Genomic DNA, 14,064 nt, shown 5'->3' on the forward strand with positions numbered 1-14,064 from the left:
AACATGTAGTACCGCGAGCATAGTCTAGACCTCGTCATCACAGGCATCGTTAGAAAGCTCCCGCTCTCCTGCACAATATTATGTGTTTTATATGTTCTTTATTGTATTTGCTGTGAATTGCATTCAATATTTTCTCTTCAAATAGTAATTTCTATTAAGAATGTATAAAAACCTTTAAAGGCCGTTTTCTCAAAATCAATCTCAACTTCAGCTCAATTTAGAGACACCAAACGTACCAGATTAATTCCTAACTATATTCTGAAAGTGGGGTTTATACCCTGATTTATAGAACATTGTGTTCCAAAAAACATACCAAAAATTGACTTTTTTATGGCTTTTGAAAGTATTTTCTGATAAGAGATTTCCTTCAGTAAAAAAAAAAATTGAATATAGCAACAAAATAAAATAACTTCGAAATTTCCTTCATCCAATGTTCAGATTTATGTCCTGGAAATATATGCAAATTAGTGCATATTTAATGAGTTCATACCTCATTTGCATATCTAAACATAACATTTCAGAAAACTTATAATGCAAATAAATATTGTCTTTCTATAAATACAAAACTGTGGAAGTTAAAATATGACCGTATTCACCTGTAGTGTGTAAATCAGTGATCAACACGTTCATGCACAGTTGTCTCCATTTATAAGACAATAACAGAATCAAAGTAGTAATAAAAATTAAATCTTTATATTTTACTCAACTCCTGATGTTCCAGTAAAAACAGACGACAGATGTTCAATTGGAAATCTAAACAATAAATACAACAGAGAAACAGGAGACATTGAACCACCAGCAAAAATATCCAGACTGATATTATCTGTTCTACATTATGGGTTGTGCGAGGACAGGATGTCTGTGTTCAACATGATGACATTTATACACATACGGTGGAGATTTTAGTCCGTTTACTGACAACATAGTGTAAAAAAATAAAGTAAAATTGGACTCAGTTAGACTACACACATATGAAACCCGCTACTAAAGAAACAGAGGATCCACTTAAAGGAAATATTCTGCATTTTGGGAAATTTGCTTTTTTTGTTTAGAGTTGGACAAGATCAAAACCACTCATTTCTGTAAAGTAAATATGCAGCAACAGTTTGTTAGCTTAGCATAAAAAGTAAACACAGCTGGCCTGGCTCTGTCCAATGATGACAAAATCCACCTACTTCAACTTCTAAAGAACAAACAAGATATAACCTGTTAATTAATCCGTACAAATACTTTTCGTTATTACCCATGCCTGAAAACCAACTTTTGCTGATTTTTACCTGTTGTGGAAGTCCCAGATACGTCAGAAAACCAGACCCCTTTGTGTTTGGGCTGCTAATCAGCAATGTGAACCCAAAATAAACACTTTTGATTTGATTTAATTGAAACTTTAATTGAAACTGATAATCTCTGGCAACTTAATGTAGCTCAAGAGGAAAAGTTTTAACTTGCGTTGCTGTTGTTACTGTAGGACAGTGTCGGACTGGCTGTAGCTGCTGTCCCCCTTTTCCACTCTTTATGCTAAGCTAACTGCCTGCTGCATACATTTGATTCTTCTATCTCTCAGCAAGAAACCTTGTAAGTCTATTTCCCAAAATGTCCAAGTGCTGGACTTCTGGACGTGATATTATGCACTGATGCTGAGTTCACCACAGCTGTAATCTCCTTCACAGGACCTCAACTTGTGCAGAGCTTGTGTGTCATCGCTGAGTTTCCCTTTGAATGGGACTATGGTTCTTTGGAGCCGTCTTGTGACCAGGTGTCAAACAGTTCCAGTTGCATTCAGACCGCTGGACACTGTCTCATATCCAACAGAAACCAGGGTCAGGACATTACTCTCCACATCGTCTGGCTTGCACTGCTCTGCTTGGGTTTCCATAGGAACAGCAGCTGGAGCCTCCTGTCTGACCTTCTTCCTGGCTCTGACTCGGCCCTTGCCTTTTGTAATGGCCTTCCCTTGCTCTTTGACCCCTCCAGACGCCTTGTGAGGGCTGTCGTTGTCGGTCGAGCGGGTTTTGCGGTGACGCCTGCGGATACGCCTCATCGGTGGGCCGGAGTCAGCCGGGTCTGATGCAGCCACGCCAGACAGGATCCGAATCTGCTGTTCAATCACCATAACGATCATGTCCAAAGCAACGTCCAACATTCCCAGACCCAGGCCGTGAGTGACGTTGTCAAACGCACCGCTGTTCACTGGGTCCTTGAAACATTTTCTCATGTCCTCCAAGTGGTTCCTGAGAGAAAAAGACAGTTTTGTTACTCTTTGTCCAAAGTTCCTTGGAAAAAACAACCTTGAAGACCATTTTACAGCAAAGACACACAGTACTTAGTTTCAATGATTTTGGACCAGTGTTGGACTGTATTCGTCTCGGGGATGAGCTGTTTGGCCATGTTGCTGTAGTCGATGTAGTCATGGGCAAAGTCCTTCATATCGTCACACAGAGCTCTGGTGTCGCCTAAACACACCACACAAATTAAAACACAGTTAAAGTTTATTAAAACAGAGAAGAGTGTAAGAAAATCAAATCCCCCTCCAGACAGTTGATTAAGATTTTGTTTAACATGTTTGTTTTTATAAAGAGGCTCAGATGAGGACTAGCAGACGTGTCAGAATGGAAAGTGTAACATCTTTTAGTTTGCAACTGGCAGTACTTGATGCAGCATGAGTGATTGTGAAACAAAACAATCTGCTATCTGCTACGATGTTGCAGTGCGTCCACTCTGTGCTGGAAATTTTAGCTTTCTTTTATTGCGTTTGATTGGCTTTTTAAGCCGTCACGTGCCTTATCTAGCTTGATATCTCCCAGTTCAGTAGAGGAATGCAAAAAATATCTTAGTGACAAACTTTGCAAAGATAAAAGTCTATATTTTCAAATTTTTGGGGATATAATGCATATGCATTTATTGTTCCCAGTTGGTGGAACGCACTACCAGTTCCTACCATAGCAGGGACGTCTCTCTCTACCTTTAAAAACCTCCTGAAGACCCAGCTCTTCAGAGAGTACCGTCTCTCCTTACACCACACGACAATTCTACTCCTTAAAGAATCGTCACTAGCTCTTATTGCTGCACTAATGGCTCTTATTGCACTATACCTTGATTGTTCCCCTTTTTTTCTGTAAGTCGCTTTGGATAAAAGCGTCTGCTTAATGACTAAATGTAAATATAAACATAACAAAACCCAATTTTGAGTGGACAGGGACTTTAACCAATTCGAACATTTTTCCACACTAACACATATCTCTGTTACCTTCAGTGAGTTTGGAGAAAGAGGAGGATACAGAGGTAGTTGTGCTTGGCGTGAGGCCGAGGACATTGAGCGACTCCAGAAGTGTTTTCTTGCTGGCAGGGCCTCTGCTGACCCGAGTGTAGGCTGCCAGGGAGCGTAGGGACATCTTCTCCGGGGACTGCAGGCGGCGTTTAATTTCATCATATGAGATGAGATACTTCCCTAAAAAATAAAGAGTGGATCAAACATATAAATAACAAAAAAAAATTAAATTCTCAGATTAAACATTTGCTGTTGAGTAAACTGACTACACGTGTTATGTTTTGACATCTGGCCACTTACGAGCCTTGGATCCTTTCATGTTGGGATCCAGGAGTGACGACACCTCTGCAAAAGGCATGTGCGGGGCGGACTCTGAATTTGTGCTTGAGTTTGGTGGCGGGTCCTGATGCTGGGACACGACCTCGGTCTGAATCGGGGCAGAAACCTGCATCTGTGGCATCTGGATGTGAGGCTGTAGGCTGTGAATTTCCATCTGGTTGTGGTCCAGTGGAGCCTGGCCTTGTGCTTGAGGGAGGATCATCGTGTTTTCGGGTAAACCCTGCAGCCCCATGCCCCCTTGTGCAACACTACCCGTCTGCTCTGAAGCCACCTGAAAGATGCCCATTACTGGTTTTACCACTGTGAACACCATGTTCCCCTGGGCATCCAGCCCCAACACCCTGGTCGACTGGTCCATGACTGAAATGTTACCTTTCTATGTGAGGGAGGAGGCTGTAATTATCAGATCAGGTTACCTTAGAGGCCCATGTAGTGTTACAGTATATTCCTCTGTTCTTAAATGGTTGTCGTTAAAGCTGTCGTGACAAAAGGGGAGTGTAAGACGACTCTCTTCCTATAGTCAAGCTAAAACCTCCCGTTGGATAATAAACTTCATGCAGCTATACAAAGAAAGTGAACTGTTCTCTCATAGCAGCAACACAGCAGAGGTTTCATACTGAAAGAAAAAAAGAAAAATCATGGTTAGTAACAAAGGTTAAGTTGTGTTTTTTAAGCTTTGTAATCAACCTACTACACAATGGAAAAAAATGAAAAAGTTATGTTAATTCTGGTCCTGAAATGCCTTTAAAAATGCCTAAAATACCTTGGAAAACTCAGTACATTAAACGCTTTGATTATTGTTTGGAAACTGAAAGATTATGTCCTTGTTATTTGGTAATCTCAGTGGTTTTGTTCTGGGATATTTAGGTGGGATAAAATGTACTCATCCCAAACAGTGTCCATAGTCACTTGGCTGACATGTGCAGGCTTATAAAAAATGAAGGTATTGCAGCAATTCAAGCCAGAGAGCTGAAGTTTGTTCCACATGTCAGAAAAAGAAAACCTAATCACTATAAGATAAGCTACTCAGTAGCACATTAAGTAATCAAATGAGCTCCACTTTTGTAAACCGTAACATATTATGATGTAAAATGTTTAATTTCTGAAAATATATTATGAGTAGTTTTTCTTTTCTTTTCCTTTTTCCCTCTTCAAATATAGTTTGATGCTGATACTTTTCTACTTTGTTAAAAAGTTCTGCATTCAAACTCTTAACTCTGTTTAATTTAAGATTTTTGTTTTTTATTTCTTTCTAAAGTGTCATAAATGCAAACAGGGTTTAGGTATTCCAAATGCTTCCCCCCCCAAAATTAATAATTACACAGGAATACCTAAAGCCAGTTTGCATTTATGACACAAATGTTTTTGTTTTTTTTTACCCCCAAAGTATCAACTTTCTCTCTCTTTTTTACTTCACTCCAGTTTTTGAACCCCCCCAGAAAGACTAAAATTGGTCTTTAACTACACTGTTGTTCAATAACGTGAGGTGAAATCTGAAAAGAAAATTAAGTGCCTTTATAAGCAAAGAGTGTATATGAAAATTTACTAAAAAAAAGACTAAACACCCAAGTCAAATCTCAGCAGTGACTTGCCATTACTCTTATTCATGGTTTTGAACGGGAATGACACAGCAGGCAGGGATGTGGTCCACTCAAAGCGCAAAACCTCTCCAGGTGCATTAGGCACAGCTTCATAAAGACAGTAAATGAGAGGACAGGAGATCCTGGTTAGCACGTGACCTTACAAATAGACCTTAGAGGCCATTATAAAGCTCAGACAGCAGGTTAAAAGGTCACAGGTTTAGTGTCAACAATCAATACTGCTGTCTGCCAGACTTAGCAAGAGTATATCTCTTTATTTCAGCTAAAATATCAACTTATTATAGCAACTGTCTACATTATAATCAAACTCATTAACTTGTTGGTGCAGGGAGATGTGTAATGTGCACAAGCGCGTGATTAAACGGTTTGTGTCTCGCGCTCAGAATAAGCATCTCTGATGTATAAATTAATAAAATAAAACAAAAGACAAGCTTTCCCATCTGTACCTGTCATTTTGTCATAAACATTTTATAACATATTTTGACTTTTAGCTATATGAGGAAAATAGCGTTGCCCTTTAAGCCACCAACTAACGACGTAAATTAAATCAACAATGCTACGTTTATAACCAACATTCATCATGGCTGCCAGGCGCAGCCGTCTGTTTTGTGGACGGCAGGCCTGAAATGGTGCTGTAAACGGGTAAAAAACTGTAGCGAAAGGTTGCGGTTCCGGACGGGACAGACCGAATTTAACCGCTCACCTTGGATGCAACTAGTGACGGCTGTCCCACTCACCGAATTGCCGTGTGTTTTTTCCTAAAAGGACACTGATCCTAGAACGGTCCGCGCTGGAGCCAGCGACATTTTTCCTCCTTCTCTGCTGTTGCTTCGGCGGGTTGCAAATCAGCTGTACGTGCACTACCGCCCGAGAGCCTTAATCCCTGCGCTGATTGGTCGATTGATGTGTCAATCACGCAACACGTGATTCCTCATTGGTTTAGAAGGCTTTCAGTTGAACATAGGAGGCGGGACTTCCGATTCAGTCTCACCCAGATACAAGGGGATGAAACTCTTGTTCTTGTTCTTTTGCTTGCTTTTTTAAAATCTAATTTTTGGAGGTGTTGTCGACCAAGAACCTTTTTTGCAAAGTAGACCTATATGAATGCTGGAAAGTGAGCTTTTCCAGAGTGATGTTCGTTCTTGTTTTGGGCTCAGGGATAAATAATTGGTGCAGGAGTCAGTTCGACTGTGTTACCTGGATGATTGCTTATTAGCAGGCCAACAAGCTGAAACCCTCATATGTGGAACAAAAGTAGACTTTTACTAATAACATTTTATATATGCATCTGTGAATATTATTTTGGCCAGGGAGGATGCCCTTGCCACACTTGAAAGACTTAACAATATCCTGATTATAACATTAATTATTGCTCCTGAGCAATGATAACTAATGGTTTGTGGTTGTGTTTTATATTATATATATATTTAAGTCTGTTCATTACTTGGAGCACTCAGTCTCAACTAAAAGAAAAGAAAAGGTATAAAGTTTTTTTCTGTCCCAGTCAGTGTTGAAAAAACTTGGAAAAGACAAATCCTAAAACTGTCCTTTAGGTAAGATTGAATTCTTTTAATTTTTATGATGTTTTTTTGTTTCTAATTACTTTTCTTAGGCTCTCTGTGTGAGACTTTTAAATATTGGTTTTGCAGCCAAAATAGTGTGTTGGTAAAAACGTATCACCCCTCAACCACTATGTGACAAAACACAGACTCATAGGCTTCCATACCCTCAGTTTTATGCAGCCACGATTCAGGAAATACAGGTCAGGATAAATATGATAAAGTGTGCTTGAGAAAGGGATACTACTTTGCATCATAATATATAAAATGGCACAGAGAGAAAACCTATGCTTAGTTATGATACAATATGTAAAATGATAAATGCAACCTCCAATATGGGTCATAGAAGTCTTTGCAAATTTATAATGATCCAAAAATTGCAATTAAAAGCCAAATCAAGCAATTAGTTACTACTTAAAGTCTCTCTTTTAGAAGAAGCATGTGTTGTCAGTTGGGAGTTGGTCCATTAGATGGCGTACTGTAACTTGGATGTTGGAAAGTTCAATTATCCTCTACACATTACATGTGGCCACTTTGCACCATCTAGTTGACGTTTATGATATTACATATACAGTCAGTAAAAAGCATCCTTCTTCGAGTCTTGCCCTAAATTTGAATTTCCATGACATTAGAGAATATTTCAGAAGAGAATATTTTTTTGTTCATGCAAGAGTCTCAAACTGTTCTAAAACACAGGGATCCAGTTGTTTGTCCTTCACATTTCATCCACTTAATTTCTGCTGTGGAAATGCATTTATTACCTGATTTTTATTGCATCCAGTCAATCGCATGTTTCAGTGGGAAAAAATACAGCAACTTTTCATTTGTCTCATTTGAATTTATTTGGGTACAAATTAAAAAACAAATGTACAAAATAAAGCATAGAAAGTAGTCATTATGAAAACAACTGTCTGACAAAAACATAAAAGAAAAGGCAACAGTTAAATAATTCATTAAAAATACAGCCAACTAACCTTGAAAAGCAACTTGTGGTACTTTACATCTACACAAACAGACATGACATTAAAATGTCACATTTGGGTAAAAGAAGGCATAAACCTGGGGCGTGTGAGAAAACAACAGTTTTTGAATCCAGAAGTGCACAACAATCAAGATGACTTTACTCAAAAATGAGTGTGTCATTAAACTGAAACAACCCCACTACAAGAAAAACTGATGCTGAAACATTTCGAGTGGGCCCTTTCTCATTGTACAGTTTTACGTTTCCATCAGTGTAATATCCTCTCAGCTTTTCAATGCTTTGTCTAATAAAGCCAGTCACCCCCTCGAATCTCATTTACATCATTACGACGAGGTTGAGCACCATAAACATCCCCCATTAACTTAATGGTTCAGTTTCTGGCCTTCATTACAATCACTGAACATTACCAAACAGTATATACTCATAATGCACAAACATTAGTACAGTGTTGCATTCATAGTGAGCTTGACACCATCCTGACAGCACGACAGCAAGATAAAGTGGAAACACTTGACAGAACAGAACATGCACTGTACGTTTAGCAATCTTTGGCGTCTGCAGGCTGCTAGGTGTCAGAACCTGTCAGCGCCGTCGCTCAGTGTCCACAGCAAAGCAAGGAGGAGACCTGGGAGGAGACGTCCAGCTAATGTCTGGTTAGTCTCCGTCATACTGTCTCCAAATCTTGCCTAGTGTCAGTCACTGAGGGGTTAACTGTTGGGCTGGGTGCTCTCCGGTTCCCCTCCAGGCTCAGCTGGTTTGGGTGTTAGTGCTGGTGTTGAGGATAACTGTGGGTGCTGGCTCAGTGTCTGCGTGTGCGCTGGCCCCCGGTGCCTGTGGTGGTGATGTAGAGGAGGGGCTGGGGCTGCCGCAGCTGGGGCCCGCGCTTCAGGTTATTCATGTGGGCTGTGGAGGACTCTGCATTTGAGCCTGTAGAAAGACGGGGATATCAAACAAAGCTCAGTAAAAACAGGTGGCTACAGAGAGAGAACATCACTTGGTTCACACTAGCAGTTACAGCCGTTACACACCTGTTTGCTGGAGGTTGTGGGGTGCTCTGATTTTGGCGAGAGGAGGAACCCCTCTGTACTGGGGGCGGAGCATGGGAGCCTGGGGCCCATTGTTGTGGAGATGGGGGTCTGACGTGCTGTCCAGAGGACGGAACCTCTGAGCTGCGGTTGTCTTAGTTTGAGGCAGCTGCAAGCCAAAGGAGGAGAAAATTATATCACAAACTTCTTCCATACCGACAATCTAATACGGTGTTGCTTGTGTTGGCCTGACTTATACTAAGACACTTCAAGTTTTTCCTTCAATTTGTCACCAATCTGTACATACGCTCCCTGAAGCCTGGTTTACCTGTTTCACATAATGCAGTAAGTACCAATATTGTCTGATTCTACTAGATTTGTACTGTAGGTTAATCATTTGCATGTATGTTAGCATGATTAGCTGGAAATCTTCAATCAAATCAAATGAAATCAAATCGAAGTGTTTATTATGAGATGCACAGTACAAAACATGTTTCCCTCTACCCAATGTAAAAGCTAAAAATATACTATATATATACTGAAAAAAATTACAAGATAAAAAAATTTAAGGCAGCATGTGATAATAAAAAAGCAACAACAACAATAATAATAATAATAATAAAAACAGAGCAAATGTAAGCAGTGCATTTCTGCATGTGCAAGTGCAAACAGAAAATTTGACAGTCAGGTTCAGTTATATGAGGTAGTCCATGATTATAATGTCCTATGCGTTGTTTAGGAGCCTGATGTCAGTGGAAAAGAAGGAGTTCTTTCTCTGGTGGACCTGCATTTAACACTTGTGTCACTATTTTCAAGATGGTGGTTAGAGTTCTCAAATTGTTTGCTATTTTATTAGGCTTTTTGTAATCTCAAGGCATTGGCATTCCAAAAACAAACGTACACTCGAATAATTAAGGCTGGTTGTCATCTGCTTTGGAGTCAAAAATCACATAATGCAGCTCATGAAATGTTATAATAATAAACTTAAAATGCAGAATTGAAAATACTCACTGCTTGGCCGGTGACCTCGAATGAGCGTGAGCGCCTCTTCTTGCGGCGAGCCTCAAAGTCGACCTCGCGTGGCGTTTGATTCTTGGTAGTGACCTGGCGGTTACGTGGGTGTGTCCAGGTCACTTGCAGGCCGGGCCCCTCCCCCGTGCTGCTGGACAGGTTATCATCCGAGGTGGCGTGTCTGAGTTCAGGGCTCGGCTGCCTGCCACGGCGTAATGGCAAACCTCTAGGGGGCGCCTCACTCAAAGACAGGCTGCTCTTCTGCTTCTTGGGGTCCAGAGGAGAGGGGGGAGGGGGTAACCGCAAGGCCTCCACCTCCAGGGCTTTGGAGCGCCGACGGGCTGCTTTTACTACAATGTTCTGGACCCCCTTTAGGATCTGCTGCCGCTCTGTGGAGACGGAGACATATTTGTCATTTACTTCATTCTCACAATGCTTTTAAAGCTACAGCCAGTGGCGGTTCTACACAGGGGCCTACAGGGGCCACTGCCCCTGCCAAGAAGCCCTTGGCCCCTGCTGTGGCCCCTGTGTCAAATTAATATTTAAATGATCAATTTATAACGATGAACGACGGAACAATTCTAACCTTTTTTTTGTTCAAACAATATCTCATTGTGCACAAAAGACATCCAGAATGTGTCAATTGTATAATAGTTGAATTGTGCAATAAAAGCTTGTGTATAGAAAAAAAGATCATTCTCTGCACTTTCAAAATAAAAAAAAGTAATTGTGCACTAAAATGAGAAATGTCATTGTCGTGCAAAAATAATTATTGTTGGTAAGTCTCATTGTTGTCACAGTGTATTTGTATCTTCCAAATATACTTAAATGAGATTTTTAAATGAGCTAAAATAAAGGTTTTGAATGCCTAAATATCATCTCTGCCGTTTTTTTAATGTGCCCCTCTGATTAAACACTGGCCCCTGCTTGGCCCCCACAGTAAAACTGGTCTAGAACCGCCACTGGCTACAGCTTACCTGATCTCTACTCCATATATGTGTTTAAACATCTTACCAGCTCGTGAAAGGGGGATGTCAGCCCCGGCCTCGCTGCTCTCAGGTGAAGAGTCCAGGTGGCTGCTGACACTGTGACTCAGATGGCTGTAGCTCAGGCAGCTCTCAGGAGCCAGCGGCTGCAGCTGCAAACATGAGATGCACAGTGCCACATTATGATCAGGCATTCACAGCACTCACACTTTCAGTCAAGGTCACACTGAGTGCCATCTAATCAATTCTGGGCCTTTTGAAAATGATATTTTTTTTACTTTGAATAGGGCATTTGGATTCTAGCTCTCATAACTCTCCTTACTTCATCTCGTCTATGCGATGAGTCACACTCCGGAGACATTTGAATAGAGAGAGAAATAGATGGGGGGCAATATTATTTAAAGTGTGGAAGATGTAGCTCTGCTGCTTTGCAAATTTCAACATGGAAAGAGGAACAAAAAACCCCTGAATCCAAGAGTGGAGTGAAGACTTATGACAGTTTATGTTGGAGTTTCTTTTGTGGAGGCGTGTGGGTTGAAATGAAAATGTTCTACCAGACTGAATTAATCTCGCACAGATATTTCAAACAGGAACCCGTATTGCTTGAAGTGAGAAGTAACACCTGACTAGACTGTCATTCACAGCGTGAGGCACCTCTCAGGGAATGCTGTTAAAATGGAAAGAATCTGGAGCAAATACTGCTTATAAGAATCGTCCTCACCTCTCTGTTGCCCTTCCCGTTTATATGGATGGGAGGTGGGGTCATCACAGCAGTCACACAGTTTTTTATCTGCCTGGCATGAGGGCTGCTCTTAAAAACTCTGTTATTGTCGCTGAGAGAGAGAAAACACAGAGAAATGCAGTAGGTTATTGCAATATGGAGGTGTTGTCATACTTCCTTTTAATAAAAATGCATTTATTGTATACATTCTAAATGGGAAACACATGAAAAAGGCGTCCACTTACAAGTCAGGCTCAGGCAGAATGGGGGGCAAAGTGTGCCTGCGGATTTTGGCTTGGCCTCGTCTGTTATCAGAGCACATGTTGCGTACGCTCTCCTGGTCTGAGTCCATGTCCTGCATGTTGTCACGACCCTGACCGGGCAGGGTGATCTTGGGTAGTGAGCCCTCCTGGAAATGATAATTTGGGATAATCACTATGAATATTCATGAGGCCACATGCTAAATTTAGAAACTAGATTAGATTTGTAATGCTACCTTGATGGTGTGTCTGGTGGTAACCTTATCCAGGGCCATGGCTCTGTCCAGTTTCCTCTCCTCCAGCTCCTTCATGTACATTTCGTACAGCTCCTGGAGGTGTGGAGGAACCAGCAGGCTGTGATCTGGAACACAAATGCACACATACAATTAAGTAAACCCGAAATTCCCGGTGACTAGATGAAGAGTTTGTTTTTTATTTATCGATTAAACTGCAGATTATTTTCTTGATAGATGCGATGAGGTTTTATACACCCACTGAATAATCAAGTGTCTTGTTTTGCCCAATCAGCAGTTCAAACCTCTAAAATATTGTATTTACTATAACAAAAGCAGAAAAGCCTTACTTCAGAGAAACAGGAACTATCAAAAAGTTGAAATTAAAATATTTAAGGCAAGGCAAGGCAAGGCAAGGCAAGGCAAGTTTATTTATATAGCACAATTCGGACACAGGGAAATTCAAAGTGCTTTACAGGGGCAAGATTAAAATACATAAAACACATTAGAAGACATTTAAAAGCAAATTAAAAAAAAAGAAAAAAAAAAGTGAATGTATAAAACGTTAAAGAGCGAATGAATAAAAATTACAGGTTAAAATGGAAACAGAAAAGTCTTCAGACTTGATTTAAAAGAGCTGAGAGTTGCAGCAGACCTCAAGTTCTCTTAAATAGCTGGAGATCAATTTTCATCTGACTGACTAATTAATTTAATGAATTACTGCAACTCTAAACTCGACTTGTGGAAAGAACATACAAACCAATTAACCAACCACATATCAAATACAGGCTTTTCAACATATTTTTGAGTAAATGTGACAAACTGACCATCAATGAACTGCCTCTGCTGCTGTATGATCTCATCACACAGGTGTCTGTGCTGCTCGAAGCGCTGCACCACAAAGTTTTTGTGCCGGATGACATTGTCCTTGAGCAACGCATGGGACTGCATCTCTGCGTTCTCGATCTCCAGCTCGTGGACCTTGCAGAGGAGGCACAGGACCTCACGCTGCTCCTCCGAGCTCACCCGCCGAGGCAGCAGCTCCTCCAAGCGCCGGGCCCGATCCCGAAGCTCCAGAAATCTGCGCTCGAGCAACGACTTGAGGATAAAAGGAAACTGTTTAAGATGTGTGCACAACATGTTTCCCACTCTCAAACATGTCATGTTCATGTAGGGTTATGTAGCCATGCCTCAAACTTTTAGACATTAGGAGAAATTGGTTGTTTTTAATATTCTACAGAAACAAACAAAAAGTCTTACCTTCTGTTTGTGGATCTTTTTCTGTTCAGCCATGAGGGTGACCAGGTTTTCTCGTGCCATCGCCACCTGCTGCGTCTCTGTGCTGTCCGGAGGAGACTCCGGGGAGTCGGAGTCCTTCTCGCTTTCGTCTTTGTTGACACTTTCCTTCCTCCTTTCAGCCCGCCACTTCCTCCTGCGCCTACTTCGCTCCTGCTCCCAGCTGGAAGAAGAAAGATATACAAACATATGAACTGCAAGCAATAACTCCCCCAGCTCGTGCCACTTTCTATGTTTTGACATTTGTGATTCCAACTTGTCTGCATTGCACTATACTTTGCTTTGTTGTTTTATTGTAATTTTTTCTGTCTTCCACTATGTTTTTATTTCTTGCCTGTAAAGCACTTTGTAACTTTGTTAAGAAAAGTGCTATACAAATAAAGTTTATTATTATTATTATAACTATGTCATCAGGTGTATAATTTGGATGCATAATGGATGTACAACAGATACTTTTTTCAACCTTTTAGTCATCTAACTGTATTCCTGAATGTCATACAGGAGATTACAGATTACTGTAAGTATGCTATCAGGTAGGGGATGAAAGAAAGATATAAATCCTAAACACTGACTCTGCAATGGTTAGCAGGTGTTTGGAGGTGTCAATCTGGATCTCCATGTTGCTGTTTTCCAGCTCCATCAGGCTCCTCCTGATCTCCATCTGTTGGCGAAAGGCATCCAGGAGCTGCTCCCTCAACTGGTCCATCTCTGCCCGGCTCTGGTGGCTGGAGTGGGCCTGGACCTCGGCTACAACAGATGAAGAATGATGATGAGTAGAGATCA

General features: G+C 40.9%; 2 protein-coding genes across 2 annotated transcripts in view; both read right to left on the minus strand.

Moving 5' to 3' along the window:
- Nucleotides 1-631: 631 nt before the first annotated feature.
- On the minus strand, nucleotides 632-6,044 carry si:ch73-127m5.2 (uncharacterized protein LOC561202 homolog). Its single transcript, XM_059323992.1, has 5 exons — nucleotides 5,946-6,044; nucleotides 3,569-4,223; nucleotides 3,248-3,448; nucleotides 2,324-2,453; nucleotides 632-2,231 (listed from the first exon to the last, which is right to left on the minus strand). Exons 2-5 carry the CDS (start codon nucleotides 3,963-3,965, stop codon nucleotides 1,760-1,762), a joined length of 1,200 nt encoding a protein of 399 aa, XP_059179975.1. The 5' UTR covers nucleotides 3,966-4,223; nucleotides 5,946-6,044; the 3' UTR covers nucleotides 632-1,759.
- A 1,540-nt stretch (nucleotides 6,045-7,584) lies between these two features.
- The window catches only part of kif19 (kinesin family member 19), a 33,500-nt gene continuing 27,020 nt past the window's right edge, over nucleotides 7,585-14,064 (minus strand). The window contains exons 11-20 of the mRNA XM_059324707.1: nucleotides 13,854-14,028; nucleotides 13,246-13,444; nucleotides 12,813-13,083; nucleotides 11,989-12,113; nucleotides 11,738-11,901; nucleotides 11,493-11,604; nucleotides 10,800-10,923; nucleotides 9,786-10,174; nucleotides 8,778-8,943; nucleotides 7,585-8,676 (exon numbers count right to left, since the gene is read on the minus strand). Coding sequence (XP_059180690.1) covers nucleotides 8,549-8,676; nucleotides 8,778-8,943; nucleotides 9,786-10,174; nucleotides 10,800-10,923; nucleotides 11,493-11,604; nucleotides 11,738-11,901; nucleotides 11,989-12,113; nucleotides 12,813-13,083; nucleotides 13,246-13,444; nucleotides 13,854-14,028 — 1,853 coding nt within the window. The 3' untranslated portion in view covers nucleotides 7,585-8,548. The remainder of the gene's footprint in view (nucleotides 8,677-8,777; nucleotides 8,944-9,785; nucleotides 10,175-10,799; nucleotides 10,924-11,492; nucleotides 11,605-11,737; nucleotides 11,902-11,988; nucleotides 12,114-12,812; nucleotides 13,084-13,245; nucleotides 13,445-13,853; nucleotides 14,029-14,064) is intronic.

This window comes from Centropristis striata, chromosome 21 (assembly GCF_030273125.1).
Source record: "Centropristis striata isolate RG_2023a ecotype Rhode Island chromosome 21, C.striata_1.0, whole genome shotgun sequence".
NCBI classification, from domain to species: domain Eukaryota; kingdom Metazoa; phylum Chordata; class Actinopteri; order Perciformes; family Serranidae; genus Centropristis; species Centropristis striata.